This window comes from Bison bison, unplaced genomic scaffold, assembly GCF_000754665.1.
Source record: "Bison bison bison isolate TAMUID 2011002044 unplaced genomic scaffold, Bison_UMD1.0 scf7180017864471, whole genome shotgun sequence".
Lineage (NCBI taxonomy): Eukaryota > Metazoa > Chordata > Mammalia > Artiodactyla > Bovidae > Bison > Bison bison.
Window position 1 is genome coordinate 18,721,781 of NW_011495032.1, and position 25,158 is coordinate 18,746,938.

The 25,158-nt window shown below is 37.7% G+C and overlaps 1 protein-coding gene across 1 annotated transcript in view; it reads right to left on the minus strand.

Moving 5' to 3' along the window:
* The window catches only part of DNAH7 (dynein, axonemal, heavy chain 7), a 260,726-nt gene that overhangs the window by 166,861 nt on the left and 68,707 nt on the right, over positions 1–25,158 (minus strand). Inside the window, exons 16-22 of the mRNA XM_010860857.1 lie at positions 22,380–22,604; positions 19,845–19,991; positions 17,505–18,190; positions 15,442–15,628; positions 5,784–5,977; positions 3,191–3,389; positions 833–973 (exon numbers count right to left, since the gene is read on the minus strand). Coding sequence (XP_010859159.1) covers positions 833–973; positions 3,191–3,389; positions 5,784–5,977; positions 15,442–15,628; positions 17,505–18,190; positions 19,845–19,991; positions 22,380–22,604 — 1,779 coding nt within the window. The remainder of the gene's footprint in view (positions 1–832; positions 974–3,190; positions 3,390–5,783; positions 5,978–15,441; positions 15,629–17,504; positions 18,191–19,844; positions 19,992–22,379; positions 22,605–25,158) is intronic.

Here is a 25,158-nt window from a genome sequence, read left to right on the forward strand (position 1 = left end):
GCATATTGAGTGCAGCACTTTCACAGCATCATCTTTTAGGATTTGAAATAGCTCAACTGGAATTCCATCACCTCCACTAGCTTTGTTCATAGTGATGCTTTCTAAGGCCCACTTGACTTCACATTCCAGGATGTCTGGCCCTAGGTGAGTGATCACACCATTGTGATTATCTGGGTCATGAAAATCTTTTTTGTACAGTGCTTCTGTGTATTCTTGCCACCTCTTCTTAATATCTTCTGCTTCTGTTAGGTTCATACCATGTCTGTCCTTTATTGAGCCCATCTTTGCATGAAATGTTCCCTTAGTATCTCTAGTTTTCTTGAAGAGATCTCTAGTCTTTCGCATTCTATTTTTTCCTCTATTTCTTTGCACTGATCGCTGAGGAAGGCTTTCTTATCTCTTTTTGCTATTCTTTGGAACTCTGCATTCACATGGGTATATGATCCCCTGGAGTAGGAAATGGCAACTCACTCCAGTATTCTTGCCTGGAGAATCCCATGGACAGAGGAGCCTGGCAGGCTACAGTCCATAGGCTCGCAAAGAGTCAGACATGACTGAAGCAACTTAGCACAGCATACTTCATAGTGTAGTTTTATTGAAGGCATAAAAGAGAATTATATTATGTAATTCCTTCTACTCCTTCTAAGTTTAGGAAGTTTCTTTGTCCTACTATCACTATTTTTGAAAGCATAAAAATGTATATAATAACAAGATTGAGGCTCCGGTATCCTTGGATTTTGGGTGGATGGTCTTAATTTTTTAGAATAATTGTATTTGGGCAATAATCACTATTAAAGAAATGCTGAAAAACCTTGGGTCTATAAAAACTTACCTCTTGTCCTTTTGCAATAGCTGTCTGTACTTCTAACGTCCAAAAGGTTTGGGATACACAGAGCACTGTTTGTCCAGGCCACTCTCTTACCCAGTTAATTCGTTCATTTTGTGTATAGGCAAGAATTGCATCTTTAATTACCTAATTGAAAAAGAAAATGCTTACAGGTAAACAGTTTCACACTTTACTTGAACAAGCTAAACAATGAAGAGCTAACTCCTAAATGGATTAACTTGTACTGCTCTACTTCTGACATTTTAGCCAATTATGAATATTCAAATCATGTGAGTAGACTATTTAAAGTTTTTTCATACACCTGTGAGCAAAAAAATATTTTATATAGCATTTTATTTTGCTGATATATAATCTATTTGTATTAACCACATTGTATGAAATATTTCTTTGACCAGCCAAAGATGTCTTAGATACTTTTGGATTGAAAAACAAAGGCAATTTTATTACAAAACGTAAGTTCAAGTAAATTCAAAATGAGATCCTTCAAATTCAGATAATTACTTACTTTGAACTTAATCAGATCCCCACTCAGCCACGCGCACATGTGTACATGCACATTAGGCAAACTACATAACTCCTCTAAAGTTTTTCCTATGTTTCCAGATCTCGCTCCCTTTGATGCCAAAGGCTATGCTAACAGGGTGGATGTAGACTTCATTCACAGAGAGTTGAGAGTTGTAAATTCAGGAAGTCTAAGTCATGTGCTTTGCTACATATGTTTTCAGTGGATCCATAGATCCACTTTTTCAATCAGTCTAATTTATTATATCAACCAAAAATAGTAAGGGCCAACAAAGGTCCATCTAGTCAAGGCTATGGTTTTTCCAGTGGTCATGTATGGATGTAAGAGCTGGACTGTGAAGAAAGCTGAGTGCCGAAGAATTAATGCTTTTGAACTGTGGTATTGGAGAAGACTCTTGTGAGTCCCTTGGACTGCAAGGAGATCCAACCAGTCCATCCTAAAGGAGATCAGTCCTGGGTGTCCTTTGGAGGGAATGATGCTGAAGCTGAAACTCCAGTACTTTGGCCACCTGATGCGAAGAATTGACTCACTGGAAAAGACCCTGATGCTGGGAGGGATTGGGGGCAGGAGGAGAAGGGGACAACAGAGGATGAGATGGCTGGATGGCATCACTGACTCAATGGACATGAGTTTGGGTGAACTCCGGGAGTTGGTGATGGACAGGGAGGCCTGGCGTGCTGAGGTTCACGGGGTCGCAAAGAGTCGGACACGACTGAGCGACTGAACTGAACTGAACTAAGGGAGAAGTGGGAAACTGTCCAAAAGATTTTATACCTCTTGAAAAAATATAATTCAAGCAGATACTCAAATTATTTTTGAGAGAAAGGGGCATTAAGGTACATGATGTATATTAAATATGTGGATTCCAATGAGTTTTTCAATAATATATGATAGAATTTGAAAACTTAGTGAAAATTGTGTTGATTAGGACCTGATGCCATGCTTCCTTTTAGTTCTTGCTCTCAAGCTTCCCTGATGAATCATGATTTTTACTCCTGGTAAGGAACTTGCATGATAAGTTCACACTATGGTAAAAAATGAATTTAACTGCTCAACTAATGTCTATTTGCCTCCATGACTTAAAATTCTCTAGTAACAAAAAAAAATATTACAAATGACTGAGATGATAATGTGTTAATGTGAGATGTGAAGTAACTGTTAATGATTTTCTAACATTTTGGTACATATGTTACATATGCACAGAACAAAAGAAAGCACCATAGAAACTGATGTGAAACTGTAGAGAGGTGCTTTCTAGACAAGACTAAAGATAGACTATGTAGATTAAAGTGTGCTACTACTGCTAAGTCACTTCAGTGGTGTCCGACTCTGTGCGACCCCATAGACGGCAGCCCACTAAGTTCCTCTGTCCCTGGGATTCTCCAGGCAAGAATACCGGAGTGGGTTGCCATTTCCTTCTTCAATGCATGAAAGTGAAAAGTCAAAGTGAAGTTGCTCAGTCGTACCCGACACTTAGCGACCCCATGGACTGAAGCCTACCAGGCTCCTCCGTCCATGGGATTTTCCAGGCAAGAGTACTGGAGTGGGTTGCCATTGCCTTCTCCAGATTAAAGTGTATCTAATATCAAAAGCACAAGAAATGAGACGGACTCAAGACTAAAACCCAAGTTTTTTGTAATATGCATTGCTTGTCAAGTGAGTCATTACAAAAATAATACCACAGACCATATCTTTGCCTTCAATCTATTATAATTGAGTTGATAATTTATGACTCAGTTTCTAAATAACAGTGCATTTATCAGTAATACATTAACATTCTATCATCTTTACTAGAAATAATAATAAATATAGCCAGCTACCTTGTGGATGGATTTAATCATAACTCTCTCTAACTCAACCAACCACTTCTCCACTTGACCTCTGGCTTTGGCTGTTGAAATGGTGTCTACGAGTTCCACCACCTCTCCCTCACTACTTTTCATGTGAGTAATGTCCAAACTTTCTGTAAATTCCACCTTTGCAATTCCTTCAAAGCATTTCTTCAAGTGAGGTTGCACTCTGTCAGGAAAAAGAATATTTAAAAGAATTAACCAAATAAAAGAATTCCCTAAATATCAATGTTCTGTGTATTCCAAACTTTATTCAAAATTCATAAATGTGCATTATGCATGATGTCCCTGCTAGATGCTGCAGATGAAGTGTTGAAGGGAAAAAAAAAAAAACATATATACAGAATATACATACATGAGTCAAGTGGTAGGTCATCATTAATTGAATAATCACAAAAGACCTATAAAATTACAGCTATTATAAGAGCTACATGAGGCTTTGCTTCGAGCACAATGAATTGAAAGACATTAAAAGTAATATAAGGATCAAATCAATCTTGACCAACAGATAAAACACTAATCTGAAGAATCTTCAAATGCACCAAAGTATGTTGATATTTCAACTGGGATCTTCAGAGACTGCTTGCAAATTATACAACAGGATTAGAACTTTAAATAAATCAACTACTTGGAAGGTGCCCAACTTTGGTCTACACACTGTAATATAGATGGAACTGACTAAATTCCTCATTTTTGGCATGTTCTGGATTACTTATCTCTTACTCTGAAAGCACAAGACACAAAACTAAGGATTGTCACAAATATCTAATCACTGTCTGATATATACTAGATACCCTTCTAAAGAGTCAAGAATCAGCTGTAGGGAGAAAAAGGTAAAAAACCTCAGCCATTATGGAGCTTATGTTCTGTTGGAGGAAATCAAACAGTAAGCAAATAGGCACATTATAGAGTAAGCCAGATGACAAAAGAAGCATGCTGAAAAAAAAAAAAAAAGGCAGAGAAGGTAATCAGGAAAGGTGATTAGTGGGTGCTAGAAGGGGTTGCAATCTAGTGAACAGGGAAGGCCTTCCTGAGTGGCAGGTATTTGAGCAGGTTTTGCAGAGTACATCATGTGAAATGCCAGACTGGATGAAACACAAGCTGAAATCAAGAATGCTGGGAGAAATATAAATAACCTCAGATATGCAGATGATATCATTCTAATGGCAGAAAGTGAAGAGGAACTAAAGAGCCTCTTGATGAAGGTGAAAGGAGAGAGTGAAAAAGCTAGCTTAAAAGTTAACACTCAAAAAACTAAGATCATGCCATCCAATCCCATCACTTCATGGCAAATAGATGAGGGAAAAATGAAAACAGGGGCAGATTTTATTTTCTTGGTCTCCAAAATAACCGCAGATGATGACTGAGCCATGAAAGTAAAAGATGGTTGCTCCTTGGAAGGAAAGCTATGACAAACCTACACAGTGTATTAAAAAGCAGAGATATCATTTTGCTGACAAAGGTCTGTATAGTCAAAGCTATGGTTTTTCCAGTAGTCATGTAAGGATGTAAGACCTGGACCATAAAGAAGGCTGAGCACTGAAGAATTGATGCTTTTAAACTGTGGTACTGAAGAAGACTCTTGAGAGTCCCTTGGACAGCAAGGAGATCTAACCAGTCAAGCCTAAAGGAAATCAATCCAGAATATTCATTGGAAGGATTGAGGCTGAAGCTGAAGCTTCAAACCTTTGGTCACCTGATGCAAAGAGCCAACTCATTGGAAAAGACCCTGATGCTGGGAAAGATTGAAGGCAGGCAGAGAAGGGGATGACAGAGGATAAGATGGTCGGATGGCATCACTGACTCAATGGACATGAGTTTGAGCAAGCTCCGGAAGATAGTGAAGGACAGGGAAGCCTGGCGTGCTGCAGTCCACAGGGTCACAAAGAGCTGGACACAACTTAGCAACTGAATAACAACAACAAAAGAAGTCTTGTGAATATTTGGGTGAGGAGGATCCTAGGCCAAGAGAACAATACGCTAAGAGGAGGCTGACTCTTCTATGGAAGAACTGCAAGGACTGCAGCAGAATAAACAAGAAGAAAACTAGTGGGGCATGAATAGGAAGGATCATGGTGTAGCACCTGGTGAGTGACTGCAAGGCACCGAGAGGGCACTAACTTTTCCTCTGCATGGGATGCAGAATAGTGATGTGTTCTGAAAAATCTGTAAGACAATATGTGATAAAAAGAGAAACCCACCCCAGACTTAGAAAAATATCATTCAATGGTATTTCTTATGTTTTAATCATCAAATAAGTTGATTACAGGAATGATTTACAACAGTCTTAAGTTATTACATAAACATAATCATATATAACTGGAGAAGGAAATGGCAACCCACTCCTGTATTCTTGCCTGGAGAATCCCATGGACAGAGGAGCCTGGAGGGTTACAGTCCATGGGATCGCAAAGAGTCAGACACGACTGAGCGGCTAACATAAACAACAACAATCATATACAAATTCTGCATTATTCTGAAAATTAAATTTAAGCAAATCAACTTAGCCATGTATGATGTATGCATTATGATATATATAGTAATATTGATATGCCTTACTTACCTAGTGGGATCTTTAGTCTCAGATAGGATCTCAAGAAGTTCATCATTAGACAAGAAAAAGAATCTGGGGAAGAAGAGACGTTTCTTTTCCAAATATTCATTAAGTCCTTTAAGAATGAGTTCCAAAAGCTCATTAGATTTTTTCAGCCTCTCCAGCATCCTCTCAATAGTTACAACTGACAGAACATGTTTATCCTAAAAATAAAAGAAAATTCACAACTCAAAAATGCTAGATACTGACTTCATATTATATTTGAGATTGCATGGTTTTAATATAACAAAGGTTACACAAATTTTAAAGTGAATACTTTTTTTTTTTTAAGTGCTCTTGCATGGTCTAGATCTAACCAGCATCTTTAATTACATAAAAGCCATGTTAACTGGATCCTCAGTTAACTAAACTTATTTTTGGTACTTAGCCAAAGTGAGTTTGGTATTCACTGAAAGATCAATCAAAAATTTCAACTGCAAATTGTTTCATACAGAAATTTGATTCCACTGCAGGAAAATGTTTTTGTTAATAGATTTTCAATGTGACTGGAAAGAAAGATAATTTTCTGCTTTGTTTTAAAATATAACAATATAATGGGAACACAGCAATTTACTCAAAGAACAAAATAATTATCATTAATACCTGTTTTTTCAGTAGAACAGGTTCATATGAAATATGCAACACATACAATTCACTTATCTTTAAAGTAGCGCAATTTTCTAAAGGCATTTTATTATATTTCCTAAGAGTTTTATACTTCAAATAAACATTTTAAAATGCACACAAAAGTCAGCATGACAGAGACTCAGGAAAATAATTTAATGTGCAATTCATTAAAAAAAAGTATGGAGTAGTATTCTTGTACTTCGTTTAAAAAACTAAAATGATGTTCTTAGAGTGCCACCTTCTGAAGAAGTATGTTTTTCTTTGTTGGGGGAAAAAAAAAAAGAGTTGTTAATAAATGCGAAAAATTCCTTTCACAAATTAACAATGTTTTATTTTCAGCCAAAGAATATACCACAATTTGCTATTTTAGATCAGAGATTTTAAAGTTAAAAAATTCAGTTATTTAAAACAACGGTTCATATTTCTTTCCCTAAATATTATAATTACAAAAGAAATACTTCTGGAAACACTTAGCATTTGAGCAGGAAAAAAATTTTATTGAATTCCTCAGGTGAAACCTATTAATCTGGATCAGCTTAAGACTCTGAACCAAATATGCTAGTTTTGAATGAATATATGTGATAACCTATGTACCTTGGTATATGGTCTTAAGAAAAAAATATAGACAAGTAATCATTATCCTGACTAGGAACTCTCTTTCCATGAGAAGGTAAACAGAATAGAAACTGCATCTGATGAAGGAAATCACAGCCTTGTTCCTAACCGACATCCTTCTTACTACCTGTGTGACCTTGGATCATTTAACCAGAGCCTCTGTCTCTTTATCTTTAAAATGGGGATAAAAGCCGTCTCTCAAAGTTGTTGAGGGTCAAATTAGACAAAATATTGGAAGCACCTAGTATGGTGCCTAGAACACACATACACTCGAAATCACCCTTTCCATTTCACCTTCTACAAATGTCTCTTGAAGAAAAACAGACAAACAGACACTACCCTGGGGGAATGGATGGAGCGAGTCACTTACACCCTGCTATCTATTCAATGGAGCTAAAATGAACATTTTATAAACTGCCTTCCTTCTGGTGAGATAATTATCATAGTGAAATAAAACTGGCTTTAAGTTCCACACTGGCACTGCCACAACATTCTGGTACAGAGTAAGCATTCCATAAATATCTGTTGACTGACTGAGTGAATGAGGATGAGTTCAGTTCACAGACACACAAAGCAACTCAGTTTTTTTGTACCAACAAAAGAAAGTTTTGAAGTTTTCCTACTGTACCAACTCATTAGCTAATGCTGTCAAGATAGAACAGTAAGATATTAAAACAGGAAGCTACCAGAAATGTGAAACTAAGTGCAACTCCTTTGACACTTTAATTACTTTTCATCTTCTGGAGAGGAAAAGAAATTATTAACTACCATTTTTTTTTGGTTAAAGGATAATGCTACAAATTTTAGGTGTCTTCTTTTGCTTCCCAAGTATCACCACTCTCATCAGCTCAAATGACAAGCTACTGGCTAATTTACATTTCTAAACCAAACGCCGGTGATATCAGGGCCCGAAACTTTAATTGGGGGTATACAGAGGGCATTCTAATTACTGCTGCCATGAGAGGCTGCATAGAAAGTACACTTAATGGAATTAAGCTCAAGCCAGTTCACTAAACTTCCAGAAGCATAAACTTCCTAATCAGAAACCCCTAGACAACAGAAAACTGGTCAGATCTTCACTAAACCTATTAAGTATTAGAAAGGAAACATGGATTCACCAAGTAGATCTTTCTGCTCTCTTACAACTTTCAGATCCTTCGACCTCACCAAAAATAGAAATCCTTTCAAGATGCAGGATGTTTCTAGGATTACTCCAGCTCTTAGGACTCAGGACTTATCTAACACTGAATTTTTAGAGAAGGTTGTTCAGAATGAACTCAGAATTCTTAGAACTAGCAATAATTCAAGGATCAATCTCAATTTAATTATTCATTCACTCTGGACAAATATTTTTGGAGAGCCGGCTATCTCAGTGCTTGGGCCACAACTGTGAACAAAGCAAAGACCCCAGCCTCCAAGAGGAGACAGGTGATAAATAACAAAATAATTCATACATCATACAGTCAGTTAGAAGGTGATGAATGCTGCAAACAAGAAAAGGGGGCATCAGGATGGCCAGAAAAGGCAGAGGCAGGTTTCAATTTAAACACGGTGCTCAGTGTGAGCCTCTTTATAAAGGGAATAGTTGAGAAAAGACTCCAGGAAGCAAAGACACTGATCAGCTCTGCAGATATTTGGAAGAACAGGGTCCAGTAGGTACAAAGGTTCTAGGGTGGAGTATGTTTGGCATGTGTGATTCAAAAAAGGAAGCTAGCGTGGCTAGAATAGAGTAAGTAAGGTGCAAAGTTATAAGGACAGAGAGGTAAAAGGGTAAAGTGAGTAAATCAAGAACTTCCTGCTCAATGAAACTACTGCTATGTCCCATACAGAAGCATTTATCCCCTGGATACTAAGATATTTCAACTAGCAAGACCAAAAGTTGGGAAGCAGAACTGTTGTGAGTCGTTTATTGGGTGAACTAGTATGAAAAGTCAACATCATTTTCACTCCTTAATTCCCAGATCCATGAACTGTGCCTATGGGAGCTGGTTGAGAATATGGGCTATGTATCCTCTAGAACTGCATGCCAAACTCACAAGCTATTTTCTTCCTGCTCATATAGCAACTGAGTCTTCAACATGAGACATTCCACTTTTTATAAGGTCAGTGTTCACATTAGGATCTGTAAATCTTAAAGAGTATCAGTCAATTGCCTCATTTCCTCTGTAATGTGAATTCCATAGCAGAAGCAGTATCGTATGGAAACTGAGACAATAAGTCATTCAGTAAGTCAATGAATGACAGTGTTGGCAGAAACTTGGAAAAGAAAGGAAAGTCCTCTGGTGCAGACAAATCACTGATCCCTTCTATTTTGAAACAGGTGCACTGTGTTTAATTCCTTCTAAATGGCTGCCTGGTCCCTTCAGGTGTGATCCTGTGTCAGAAGCATTTTGTTTGTTTCTGATGTTGGCAGCTTGGATGCTCTGCAGTGTTGGGTAAGGGACAGCCCATGATGACAAATACTTCCATAATTCCCATCTCTGCCATTATGACTTCTTTGCTTGTAGCCTGGGTGACCACATATTCCCAGTTTGATGTGGAGAGTTCTGGCTTATGCTTGCTTTCCTGGCTTACTTATTAATTGCTCTGACTTTCAGAAGTTCTGCAGTTTGGGCAATACATTATGTGATTTTTCCATTTCACAGCTCACTGTGCATATAATGGCGTATGCTGGTTGACATTCACAAACAGATCAACTGGTCAACTCTATTAAGTGCCTCCTTTGGCAGCACTACCTTTTATTAAACATTTACATGGAGCACAAATATACTCATATTCTAGTCATTCTGTGATTCCTGATAGATCTCCTTATTACGAATCTTTCAATCTTGGTTCTTCTAAGTCCTTGATCATATAGCCAAACTGCTTACTACTGACTATGATCAATGTAGATCCATACTTCTGACCATCTCTATAGGCAAGGTCAAAAAAAACCCAAACAACTAATATTAATTGAAGTTGTACCCTCTGAAAGGATTCCCCTCCTACTACGCTTTGAGTCAATCCCCTAAGGTGGGGAGGGGTTGTAATTTTTGCTTCTGAATAATGCAAGCATATTTTGCAGAAACCTATAAACCAGTCTTTGTTTAAATCTTATTAAGGCAGGTTTTGGCAGAAATAAGTAAGTAAACAGAATGACTCACATCTCCGTGACTAGCTCATTGAAACATGAATGTCTGGTAAGTGCAGTCACATCAGTCCATTAGACTGCATCTAACTTTGGTTCTCCCCAGACAAGCACTATTACAATACAATACCTCCCACACTCCTTAGAATTCTGAAAAGGCTTCTGGCAAGGGAAGCTCTCAGTGTGAGAGTCAGGGCAACCAGAGTTCATCAAGTTCCCTCAAATATCCCCAATTCTCAGTTCTCACCATCCCACTCTTTCCCAATAAGGAAATTATCGTTCGCAGAACAGATCTGACAAGGCTGTGAATTAAATTACATTGTAATTTGGCAACCTGCTGGATCAGACTGTCATTTTTGGCTATGTCAGAACTGTAGCTATGAGAATTAAGAGGCTCTCTGAGGGCAATCATAGAAGCATCTTAATCCTCTGACCATATCTTGAGCAGAGAATTTAAGCCTTTAATTAGACCATTTCTTTAGTTTTCCCAGGGTTTTAGAAAAAAAATCCGCCCATCTCACATCCCTTGTATTTCAAATTTGTACTGTATTGACCTGTTCCAGCAGCCACTTGGTCCACCAAAGCATTGCTTGTGAAACAGACTCTTCACTTCACGAGACTAGTAGCATAATTTGAGTAAGTGAATTTTGCACTGCCTGCTAGGTACCACCAGTGTGCCACTTTCAGATGGTAACTAGATTTTAACCACCCTAAAGCCCAAGTGGGTCAGGTAGACAATCCTAGATCCCAACTTTGAGGTTCTGATACCTGTATTCAGAATTCAGTGCAGGATCTTTCTAGGTAATTAAGCAAAAAAGAAATTTAACATAGGGAATTAAGTGATTAAAAAAATCACTAAAAGGTCTAAGGGAGCACACTCCAGTCTGGTTTTCCAGAAAAACTCCGAGAACCCTGTGGAACTGATCTTCCAGAAGGGTTATTTCTGCCCCAGTAAGAACAAAAGGACACCACCAGTGGGACAACTGCATTCAAAAACACACTGTGGTGGCTGTGATTCTAGGATCAGAGAGCAGGGTCAGGAAGCCACCATCATCATCATCAAGTACTCATCAAACTGGTGACCAGACATTTAAGAAAAGGAAAAAAAGAGACATTTTTTGACAGCAGAAATAGCTAAAATGGCAAGAAGATGGCTGTTGTATGCCTTCCAAATCCCCACCTAACCATCAAAATCAAATTTATTTCCAGAAACTTAGCTGTTAAGGAGTTTGGAAGACATAATTTTTAGCTTTCGAGCTCCCTAGAAACTGGTGAGATACTTGGTGCCAAGTCATATTTATGATAGTAAAAGGAAAAAGAAAAATAATGACCAAAAAATAATGGCCAAAAATATGCTTTTGGCCTGAAAAACAGAAAGAGTAGTGTTCATATTTATTGAGATGGGGTTAGACTATAAAAGGAAAAAGTTTGGGGAGAATTTCAAGAGTGTCTTTTCCTGCCTTGTATGAAAGGGGCCACAAAAAGCAAGACACAACTGAGCGACTGAACTGAACTCAGGAAATAAAAAAGATTCATGTGGATCAAAAGTAATATTTGGATAAATGCAAATGATCATCCACTTCTTTCAACTCCAAATGATAGGCAATTCGTTGTTCCCATATTAGTTCCCACATTCTCTCTTCTCAGAGAGCCCCTAGAAAACGTTTCAAGTGCATGTAAAGACAGAAGGCTAATGTCTTCATCCAGAAGTCTATGCTATCACCAGTCTGCTGACCTGCTCCAGTGCTATCAGAACAAAAAAAGGCTCTGGGAGAAGGTGGTGTGGTGGGATGACCAGAGAGGCAAGGGCCATGTGCTCAAGGTTACTAAGAGGTAGAGAAGATGGATCCCACGTGCTGCAGACCCCAGGTGGAATTAAGGGCTACAAATCTGTGAAATACTGCTGTAGCATGGGGCAAAATACATATGAGAAGAACGTGGCAAAAGCCATCACTGGTCAATCAGTGTGAAGATGAAGCCAAGGATGACAAAACCTAGGGGAGATGCTCAAGGTAGAATCTCTTGGCAACCAGAACTTGTCCGGGTCTTAACCTGTGCACTACGAGTTAATCTGTGGACTTCACCTGCCCAGAGTTGGTCAAAAATCTAGACCAGTTGTGATGACCAAGAGTAAAGGCACAGCGCGTGGGCATCAGAGACATGATGTCATCCAAATCATGACCACCAACAAAAAGAGCAGATAATTTGGCTGGATCAGTTACACCAGTGAATTTTTCTTTCTCCCTTTATTTTTTTCCTTTCCTCTTTCTACTTTCTCCCCCTCCCTTTACCTCATCCATACCTCCTCCCTGTCCCAGTACCTGGTGATAAGAATAGGAAAGAGAAAAGCAGTGCAGGACAGCACAGTCCCCACCCACACACTCCAAAGAGGCCTCAGGTGTACCTGACTATGTGGAAGAGAAGAGCTCTAAATATAACATGAGACTGAGGTTCTCAAATAGGTATAGCTCAGTCTTCAAAGGCAAAATTATCCTAACCAAAAGTGGCTGGAAAATTCTGGAATTACATTGAACTTTCAGTAGGAGATCCTTTCCCAGTGAGAAACAGCCTTTGGCCAAGCATAGTTGGGAGAAGATACCAAAACATAAAATTATTTCATGTTTATGCCATGAGGAATCAAAACAACCTCAATCAAGCCATTTATATTAACAATATCATTTACATTGTTTTTAACCTCTGAGCCTTTTCTCTTGGCATAATTCTAAAAGGACATTTAGAAACCCCATCACTTCATGGGAAATAGATGGAGAAACAGTGGAAACAGTGTCAGACTTTATTTTTGGGGGGCTCCAAAATCACTGCAGATGGTGATTGCAGCCATGAAATTAAAAGATGCTTACTCCTTGGAAGGAAAGTTATGACCAAACTAGATAGCATATTCAAAAGCAGAGACATTACTTTGCCAACAAAGGTCCGTCTAGTCAAGGCTATGGTTTTTCCAGTGGTCATGTATGGATGTGAGAGTTGGACTGGGAAGAAAGCTGAGCACTGAAGAATTGATGTTTTTGAACTGTAGGGTTGGAAAAGACTCTTGAGAGTCCCTTGGACTACAAGGAGATCCAAGCAGTCCATTCTAAAGGAGATCCGTCTTGGGTGTTCATTGGAAGGACTGATACTAAAGCTGAAACTCCAATACTTTGGCCACCTCATGTGAAGAGTTGACTCATTGGAAAAGACCCTGATGCTGGGAGGGATTGGGGGCAGGAGGAGAAGGGGACAACAGAGGATGAGATGGCTGGATGGCATCACCAACTCGATGGACATGAGTTTGAGTGAACTCCGGGAGTTGGTGATGGACAGGGAGGCCTGGCATGCTGCGATTCATGGGGTCGCAAAGAGTCGGACACGACTGAGCGACTGAACTGAACTGAAGGGTGAAAGTGATGACTTTTTGTACCAAGCACTTAATCCAGTGACCTCTGGATTGTACAGATCATCCTCATTAGCCTTCCTAAGAGAATATGGACTTAGGTTTATTTTTAAGGCTTTGGAGAGTATAGACAAAAGCTGTCCTGATGCTAACATACTGAAAAAAAAAAGAAAATGTAAAGGAAGTTGAGGAAGATAATCAAAACTTATAGCAAAAGTAAATGAAGTGTCATGCAAAGAAAACTGTTTATTTGGGAATGAGAGTAAGTAATGCTTTTTTGTTAATATGTTTTTAATTCAGCAGTTTTATAGAATTAAAAGTCTGTTTCCATTATTACTAGTCTCAGTATAGCTGCTCTTTCAAGGCATTGAACTATTAAATTTTCTTAGCAATATGAATTTTGAAGAGCATTTTGGTGAAATGCCTGATTCGGATTCCTTGGTGGCTCAGCCAGTAAAGCGTCTGCCTGCAATGCGGGAGACCTGGGTTCAATCTCTAGGTCGGGAAGATCCCCTGGAGAAGGAAATGGCAATCCACTCCAGTACTCTTGCCTGGAAAATACCATGGACAGAGGAGCCTGGTAGGCTACAGTCCATGGGGTTGCAAAGTGTCTGACACGACTGAGTGACTTCTCTTGATCAAATGCCAAAAAAAAATTTTTTTAACTTTTAAAAGTATATTAACTAGAAGAATACAAGCATCTGCTTTATTCTTTTGGGGAGGGCAACGAAAATGGGGGGCAACATCATCCTCTTCCAAACAAAAACATATACATGTTACAAGGATTTTTCCATGTTGTAAGGAAACAATATATAAAAGGAGAAGCTAAATTTACAAAGCAAATTAATTAGAAATGAATAAAAAAAATGTGACTTATCAGTAGGTTCTTTAAATATGGAATTCCAATGGGATTAATTCTACAAAATTTTGGTTTATACAATGTTTTGCTTCAAGTATTATTACATAAAATAAACTTATTAAATAAACAGACCCATGTCCATCTTATGGGATATTTTCCTATCAAATCATATAGTTGTCATTGTTACAATATTATCAACATTTAGGATTATAGTCACAATTTTAAAAGTTTAAATTATAAAAATAAACATATTTCAATTTTAGGATAGAAAAAAATTTAAGATAATCCTCTCCCTACTTTATAATAAACTTGTATCAATATTTGATCGAAATACCAATAGAGAAGTTCACATTCATTTAATGATATAATAACTAATATTTCTTCTATTTTAATCTTAACATCCACTAACACACAAACTATGCTTTGCAGGCATGTCTTTTGAACTGAACATAAACCATACTTTCTTGAGTGTTACTGGTTTTCATTAAATTCTCTTAAAGTATAATTTCTCCACTGTATCTGTGCATTGCTTGATTGATAGACTGCATTTTGTTTGTATTTATTGGGCTCTTTAGAGATATATATATATATATCTTTGCAGCTCTTTTTTTTTAAGTCCCTACAGAGAAACTTCTTGATTGAGTGATTGGCATGCTGCTTTCTTTCTTACCGCAGAGCACTTCAGAGGTGGTGCAGCCATAATGTGGGAGCCAGAGAATAGACAGGACATCCCATGCTGGGTATGCGTTGCTATCTTTCTACCAGAGCATCTGGTAAGAACCACTGCTAGAACCACTGTCATTAAATAATGCAAGTTCAATTTGGACCTCAAGAAGTAATCAGGACAGAACACCTATTTCCCTTTTGATGTTTCTTGCTCCTGGGATTCTAAAATAATATCTAATGTGGGATATTAGATATGTGGGGGAAAGACAATGGCTTACTTGGATTGTTTTGGAAAAAATGTTACTTCAACAAAATAATCATGTTCTCACAGATTTGTACCTACTTGTAGGACACTTTTCATTATATCTCTCCATGTTTTATCCACCGTTGTAAATCGCCTCCCTTCCTCAGGCATTTGAGACATAATGTCTGGAGAACTAAAAATGGGCTCCAAATACAGCCACGTGGCTTGGACCTTGAGCCATTCATCCAGAATCTCCTGAAGCAGCAGGAGCTTGCCCTCCCACTCCCTGAGGAGCAAAACACAGTGGTGCTTATCAAAAGCAAATCAAGAAATGTTTCACACAATAAAACTCAAAACTAGACTGTTAACAGTACATGCAATGTTGTTATGCCAATTTCCATTCATCTACCTACAATCAAAGATAAATCACTAGATGGGCTCTATAAAGTCTGTATCTAAATAATAGCATCAACATTTATGCTAATACAGATGCACCTATCTACAAACGGATTGGTTTCTATATATGTCATCTCAATAAACCTTTCTGCAATCCAATTCCATGCCAAAGAGTATGAGTTAAGAATGAGATTTTGGAGATAGTAATGGTATTCTCAATCAAAGGCACTCTGAACTTCTTAGGAAAGGTAATTACATGAATTACAAGATTCATTCTGGATGAATGAATTCTGTTTTTTCATTTTTTTAAAAATTTGGACCTATAACAGCTATCTTTCCAAGAGAAAATATTCAATTGATAAGATATAACAGGCATTTAAAGAAAATTCTACACAATCATAAGTATATTCTGTTCTGTTCAGTTGCTAAGTCGTGTCTGACTCTTTGTGACCCCATATATTAGTGTGGCATTTTTGAATTAAAATGAATTATTGGCTCATTTATAAATACAGAGGGAAAAATGACTAAATTTCCTTAAGAATAAATATTATAATTATAGCATAAACTAACAATTTTACAATCACAGTTCTAAGGTCTTTGTGTGTATTTGCTCTATCCTCACAACAACCTTCAGAGGCAGGGTCCAGAATGTAATATTTATTTACCAGTAGGGATATTAAGGTACACAGAGGTAAGCATCAAGCTAATGAACAAAAGAGCCAGATTTGAACCTAGACAGTTGTTATCACTATGCTATGAGATAACACAGCCATAAAGAAGAATGATTGGTTAAAGGCAACAAAACTTAGATATGGGATGGCTTTATGTGTAGATTAATACATTACTCATCATTTATAAGTGGCGATCTGTAATTTTAGACTATAAACACCAAGAAATGTATATAGGAGTTCAAAAAGTCAGCAGGCATTTTAAAATGTCTTTTAAAAATGCCTTTCCTTTCCATGTTCATCAATAAATCTGTCTTTCACACAAGGAAATGAATGCCTTTGCTTCCTTCTGGTGCTCTTCTCTCTCTCTCTATCTAATCCATGCTAATGCAGAAAATTTCTTACTAGCTAATGAGCTCATGCATAATTCTTAAAAATAGAATCTAGACGTGCCAATTTCAAAGAAGTTCAAAAATTACTCTTGATGAACACATTGGAGCAAGCTGGGCAGGAGGCAGAGCAATCAGAGACTGAGCCAACAACAAATGCTGGGCAAGCTCAGGTTTAGGATAATGTACCCATAACCAGAGGCTGATATCTCCAAGCATATAGCTTTCCCTTGCCATGTAAATTCACAATAAAGATGGCAGTCTGATTTGGATTTACTCTTTTTTAAGGTAAAATATAAACTGCTTAATACAGATTACAAAAACTGAAAAAAATTGACAGGATAAGGGTCATCTACACCAAACTAATTAGTCTGGAAAAATACATAATATCTTCAATTTATTGTTTATATGTTCTATAAACTATGTTCATAGGCACAAGATTATTTTTGAGCATCAAATATATGAGATCAGACTGTGGGCAATAAAAAAGAATATATCTGGACACTGTCTACTACCTTTGCCCTAAATATAGATGATAGCAAAAGTATAGACTCTTCTAAAAGAAATAAAGGTTAATATCCCTTTCAATGTACTATTTAAAATATTAAGTATAAAGTTCAGACTCAATTTTCAAAAAGAACTGTATATTATATATGAGTGATAATTTTGATAACATACTACAAACACTGTCATAAAAATATCACGTTACCTCATTTGCTTTTCATAAGGCTTAATGAAGGGAGATCCTCGCATAGTTTGTGTCTTAATAATGTGGTCATCCAACAACATCTGAATTTCATCAACTGATGACAAAATAGATGTCCCACTTTCTCTATAAGGAAGAATGACAAATTCCATTGCATCCCATTCATTAATCATCTTCTCCATGGCCTTTTCGAGAGAATATTCTTTGCTAGCTGCTTCACTAATACCCTCAAACCTATCTAAATATGGCTCCAGATTCATATCTAAGAAAGAGAAGACAGTGGAATCATCTGCTGGCTGCAGCGGATAACCAACGATGCTGGACATGGCCTCCCAGTGCCTGGGGCGCAAACCAGGATTACAAATCACTTGAATGAGAGGAATGTGCTGCTTGAAATCTTCCACCTTTGCTCTTACTTTTTTGGTCATTGCCAACGCATTGGGAGAATCGTGAAAGGTTTTCTCCAGCTTATAGAGTCCTCTCCAGTAATTTCCAACGTCTGTTTCTACTTGGTCTGGATTCACCTTGTTATATGGTCCTTCTGTCCATGCTCTATATTTGGTGCTAAATTCTACAGCAGTTTCATAGAGACGGAGATAAGGGTTCAAACCATCTTGGATTTTTTTACGCTGAGGATATATTGAAGGTAGCCAACCAAATGCCTCCTCTTCAGCATTAAACTGCTCAATCTGGAAGGACAAGTATTAAACACACTACTCTGAAAGGGAATGATATTCAAAATTAGGTTTTAAAAATATATCCAATGTGACCCCCAAAATCTCTCATCAAATGCTGAAGGTAAACTTAAATTAGGCCATGCCTAGAAAATAATAATCTTTTTCCTATGTATTTCGTTCGTTCATTTTTTCTGTTCCTATTTCTTTTTTATTACAGTTTTCAGAGAACAGTGACTTCTTAAGTTAGTTAAAATAGTAAATTTATACATATAAAGAAGCCTCTGCCCATCCAGATATACTGAGGATATAGCTTCTTTTATTAATTAATAAGAATTTAAATACTTTTAAACACACAGCATTGTGTTAGGTACTATGGAAAATAGAAAAAAAAAGTATATTGCAAAGTGCCAATTTCAAGGAGTTAGTAATCCAGTTGAGTTAAATACCAGTTTCTTACTAAATAAGCAACAGAAGAAATGCCTTAGAACAGTAGCCATTTAATATAAACTGAATAGTATATTTTTTTTAAATGCTATCACTCAAAGACAAGAGAGCCTTCTGAAATAGCACAATCATAAATGCTCCTGTAGAGAAGTTACAACTGAAGCTGGGTCTTAAAGGTAAGTAGGATAAGAGATGCAAAGAAAGCATTAATTTCCTCTTAGTAAAGTAGTGAAGTTGTAAGGATGTAGGGGGTATACAGGAGTAATCTACTGATTTGAAAAGAGTGAGCTAGATATGCAAATTATGCATGTTACTTAAAATTTCAGTGGCATCAGTTTTAAAAAAACTACAATGTTTCTTTTCTTAACATATATTTACACATCTGAGATTATTATAAACTCTTTAATTACCTGAACTAAAATATCAAAATCTTGCAATATATTAGAAATGTTAGAGAATCGTAATATGGTCTGTTTTCATATTTTGTTGTTCAGTTGCTAAGTTGTGTCTGACTCTTGCAACCCCATGGGCTGTAGCCCACCAGGCCTCTCTGCCCATGGGATTTCCCAAGAAAGAATACTGGAGTGGCTTGCCATTTCCTGCTCCAGGGGATCTTCCCAAGCCAGGGATTGAACCCACATCTCCTGCATTGGCAGACAGGTTCTTTACCACTGAACCACCACAGAAGCCCGTTTTTCTGTTTCCCCTTTTTATAAAAAAAATAATTAAAAATTTCAAACATCTTACATGGCAAAGAGTATGGCTTTTCCCCACCCAGCTTCTAATTGAGAAAACTGGTTTCCGAGATAGTGGTATTGGAAACAAAGTGGCTTGATGGGAGAAAACAATGGACCATTAAAACACAGCCATGAACTCTAAGCTGGCTTCCATGAAGGTGGGAAATCTAAACAGTAACCAGGCGCTATCACATAATGTAAATGATCAAGTGACACAAAATACAACTTCAAAAGCAGATGCACATACAACTCTATCTGTAAAATAAAAGAGGAAGGCCCCTAAAATGTTATCACTATCAATAGAAAACAGCAATGTTGCTTCTCTCTGAAGCACGGCTATAAAATCTATTTGTGCCATATATGCTAATCTCTAATTAAATGTCATTAAATTCTTTGAATCCATTTCTTAAAGGTGAATGCCCAATACAAAGTCAAATGCTCTTTCTGTTGAACTAATTCAGCCTAGAAGAATTTTTAAATTATACCTTGTCTGCTGCTAAATCCAACTTTCCATTCAGTGTCTGAGCCTTTTTCAGGTACCGTTGTACATCCTGAAGATCTCCAAAGGAGTAAAATTCTTCTGACTGTTTAGCGTAACTTTCCAATTCCTCCACAAACCGTTCACACCGTAACTAATAAAAAACAATTTTTTGTTACTATTTTTAAGAGTAAAAACCCGTAAGCATCAAAAGAAAGTTTTGGAATTTATAAGGGTTATCAGAATTATTACACTTCATCACTGGCAAAATATAAAGAAAGGGACGATCTTGAAGATGACTGGGATCCAAAACATGTAGAATTTTTAAGAGTCTGGATTTAAAACTAATGGGTTAAAATTCCTATAATTCATAAATCAGAGAAAGTTTACCCCTCTTATCATCAATGTAAGAAATTCTAACTAATAAAATGTATAAGAACAAACAATGGTATTCTTTAGTATGCTAATATATATTCACTTGAAAAAAATCTCATGATAATCAAGTATGGGACTAAGAGAACTCCAATTTTTTAAAGACTTATAAAGGCAACTGCAGCATTTTTTACTAACTGGAAAAAACTGAATTTCTTTATTTGCATTCTAATATTTAGATATCTCTTCAATTAGTAATGCTAAAACAAGGCATTCTGAATTTATTTTTCTTGTCCCCATGAGTTCACTTCACAGGAAATAAAGAAAAGAAAAATATATACAGATTTAAAAGCCTAAAAACTAAACCCTTCCAGTGTAAAACAAACGTGTGTGTTTTTTTAATGAGAGGTTTCTTACAAAATTGTCATTGGAAAGACATTCCAAATTAAATGGTTCTTAAGAGCTCTTAATAAAACACTCAAAACTCAAATCTAGGTTATTAAAAATAATTTTATATTTTATAGATTATCTAGGTTGATTTCTGTCCTCTTTAGTTTCCTGGGCAATTTATTGCTCTGGCCCAGTGAGAGAAGGAAAATGAGAAGAAAAATTCATTAATGTGAAGTATAGTTTGTAGAATGGTATAGATTACCACAAAGTATAGATAATTCTGGGTCACCCAGTGATTTCCTAAGAATCTATTATATTGTAGCATAAGCATCTAATATTCATGATGTTTTCTACAGGTTTTAAAAAATTTTGAAGTGGCCTAAATGTAAAACAGAAATAAATACTTAAATATACCCTTACAGTTTAAAATGAAGGATTAAGAAATTTTTAAGTCTATATTTTATGCTCCAAACATATTCTGCCAATAAATTGTATTTGCTATAGTGTGGCAGACAGAGGCTAGGCTTGCTATCAAAGAACAGCTCTACTGGCTGACTTGAAACAAGTCTGTTCACCTTCACCTGGGAACCTTAAGTCTCTTCATCTGCAAAATGAGACTGAAAATACAGTGTCACTTATTCAGATCATAGCTGTGAAGCACTGATGGCATTTCTGTGTGTCAGGCACTGTGCTAGCCAGGAGGGTTAAAAAATAGAGAAAAAGTAAAAACAAAAGTCCTTCTATCAAAGAGGTGACCAACTGGTGGGAGAAAAAACTGAAAATAATAATATAATTAGCCCAATGGAGATGTGTTACAACTACCATGGGAGGAGAGGAGAAGCAGCACTGAGGTCTGACTGAAAGGGCTTCTCTGGAAGTCAAGGACTTTGCAGGATAGACAGGCGTGTGTGAGGGACAGTGGGGCACTCCAGATGAAATGGGGGGTGTGGGGCTTCCCCGGTGACTCGGTGGATAAGTATCTGCCTGCCAGTGCAGGAAACACGGGTTCGATCCCTGATTGGGAAGCTCCCACATGCTAAGAGCAACTCAGCCCATGTGCCACAACTACTGAGCCTGTGCTCCAGAGCCTGTGTGCACAACTGCCAAAGCCAGTGCATCGTGCAGTCTGTGCGCTGCAACAAGAGGCCACCACAGTGAGAAGCTTGTGCACTGCAACTGGAGAAAAGCCTGTGCAGCAATGAGGACCCAGCGCAAGCAAGTGAATAACAAACATTAAAAAGAAGAAGAAGAAATGGAGAGTGTGGGCAAGAGATGGGAGGTGTAGGAGAGTGGGTACCAGAAGTTGCTCAGGGCTACTGAAGAGACAAGAGCAAGGAATGGGAAGAGGTAGGAGATGAGGCTGGACAGACAGGGCGAACCACAAAGCATCTTGTTTGTAGGACACACACAAAAGGTTCAAATTACTGAACATTAGAGTTGGTGGAGTACTTAGGCAAGTTGGCGATTACACAGTGTGAAGGCATACCTCACCAAGGGAGCTTTGGCCTTAACAAAAGTAAACTCAAGAGAATACTATAAACTGTGTAAGATAATATTTTTATTAATGGTCATTTGTGGGCAGTATATTAAAAAGTTTTCTCCCTTGAAAAATCAAGAAATGATGCCACATTCATCCAATATGCATACTATCTTCTACTAAGATTAATGGGAAGAGAGAGCTAAGATATGTGAACTGTGAAATAGAGGCGCTGACAGTGCTATGTAGGAAGCTAAATATTTCCAGAAAATGAAAATAATTTAAAATATCCACGATGCCTACCTTAAGACCTTCTTGATATTGTTCTGTTTTCTCCTTAATGATTTTCCTATGTTCATCAAAAATTTCTTCCATTCTTCCATACCACTGGAAGACATTATTATTTAGCCTAATGTCAGCTGGGGAAAAGTTGGTACACTCAATGAGGAAGGTGAGGCAGTTTTTAGAATCCACCAATCTTTGTCCCAGTTCAACCATATCAACTGTCTCTACTTTCTGAATATAAGCCTGAGGGGAAAAAAATTACAGATGGCATTTTAAGGAATAGCTCATGTCAAAAAATAGCCTGCAGAAATACATTGCATAAATATGTACAGACTTGTTAGGACAGACTTTTGGTTTAAATAGGGGACTACAGCACAGTCTGCTTCTCATCCCTCCTGAAAACCTTTACTGACAGAGCAGGGGTTGGGTGGGGGGGGACAGAAATACTAAACAACAGACAAAAAGCACTGGAAAACCAAGGAATGCTGTAGTTCTCTGGAACATAAGAAGCAGACGCTGAGTGATACCATTAATTCTTTCAGAATAGCATTTTGTGGCACCTACTGTATGTCTGATACTGTGCCAAGTGCTGGCAATTCAGTGTGACAAAAACAGACCTGGGCTTTGCCCTCAGAGAGCTTAAAGTTTAGTGGAGGAGACAGTCACATAACCATCGTTAACAAATGTAAAATTGCAAATCTGCATTGGACAAAAGTGCAGCAAGACTTTAGTTATAAAAACTAAAATATGGACTTTCCTGGTGACTCAGACAGTAAAGAATCTGCCTGCAATGCAGGAGACCAGGGTTCGATCCCTGGGTTGGGAAGATCCTGTGGAGGAGGACTTGGCAACCCACTCCAGTATTCTTGCCTGGAGAATCCCATGAACAGGGGAGCCTGGTGGGCTATAGTTCACGGGGTCACAAAGAGTCAGACACAGCTGAGCAAAAAACTAAAATATAACTATAGACAAATTTAACAAGGAATGTGCTAAACCTATTAGGAAGACTACAGTACTTCATTGAGGGACATTTTTAAAGCACCAAACAAATATTGAAATACATATTAAGACATAACATTATAAAGATGTAAATGGTGGCTACAGTAAAGAATCTGCCTGCAATGCAGGAGACCTGGGTTCGATCCCTAGAGAAAGTGAAAGTTACTCGGTTGTGTCCAACTCTTTGTGACCCCATAGTTACAGTCCATGGAATTCTGCAGGCCAGAATACTGGAGTGGGTAGCCTTTCCCTTCTCCAGGGGATCTTCCCAACCCAGAGACTGAACCCAGGGTTTCTGCACTGCAGGCCGATTTCCTTAGTCCCCAGTGGACTTCCCTTGTGGATCAGCTGGTAAAGAATCTGCCCATGGGGTCGCAAAGAGTCAGACACAACTGAGTGACTTTCACTTTCACAGTCCCCAGTATCACATCTGTAAGAATCTTCATCTCTAGAACACAAAAATATCTCAAGAAAGCATGTTACAAGATAGTATATATAAGCAACAGTTTGGCAGAATTCTAGTTTATACCCCCCAAAAACAGAACAGATTTTAAATTTCAAAAACAACAATTAGTTTTATTTAACATGTTACTTTACTATTTAAAATTCTTTACCAGTTGAGCCACAAGGGAAGCCCAAGAATACTGGAGTGGGTAGCCCATCCCTTCTCCAGGGGATATTCCCAACCTAGGAATTGAACTGGGGTCTTCTGCATTGCAGGTGGATTCTTTACCAACTGAGCTATGAAGGAAGCCATTCCTCAGGAGAAGGAAATAGCAACCCACTCCAGTATTCTTGTCTGGCGAATTCCACAGAAAGACAGAGGAGCCTGGTGAGCTACAGTCCATGGGGTCGCAGAGAGTCAGACACGACTGAGTGACTAACAGTTTCTCCTCCAGTCTAGAAAGTCAATGCAATTTTGATCAAAATTGCAAGGGTATTAAAAGAAACTAAATTTGATATGATTCTAAGTCTCTGAAAGTACTCAAGAGTAAATATTTGAGAAAGAAAGAAGTGAAGTCGCTCAGTCATGTCCAACTCTTTGCGACCACATAGACTGTGGCCTACCAGACTCCTCCGTCCATGGGATTCTGGACGTGGTTATAGGCAAGAATACTGGAGTGGTTGCCATTTCCTTCTCCAGAGGATCTTCCTGACCCAGGGATCGAACCTGGGTCTCCCACATTGCAGGCAGACGCTTTACTCTCTGAGCCATCAAGGAAACCCAAATACTTGAGAAGGCAAAGATAATCATGAAAAAGGGAAATGACTAGCTCTGCTAAACAGCAAAATGCACTATAGATGCAGTAATTTAAACAGTTCCTGTTCTGGCTTCAGGAGTAGAGAATGGACAAGAATAGAGCTCAGAAATAGATTCAAGTATGTATGGAAATTTACTGTTGAAAAAGAGGCATTTCAAATCAGGAGTGAAATGCCAAATCATTTAATATATTGTACTGAAGTAATTGGCTATTGATTTTGGAAGAAACTAAGAGGCCTATTTACTTAGTAGAAGTACAGAGAAGGTACACTATTAAGTGAATAAAATAATTTATAAGAGTAATGATTGTATTTTTGCAAAAGCAGATCTCTTTTTGTGTGAGTGGGTGAATATATAGGTGTGTGTGGAAGGGCCCATGTGTATGTACATATATACATGTGGTTCTCTCAAAGTTCTTTTGAACCATTAACTTATGCATACATCTTAAAAATATAAATGGTGAAGGAAACCTACTACCCTACAGAAAAATGAGAAAACTGGCAATTACTTATACCAACCTATGTTATACCCCATATC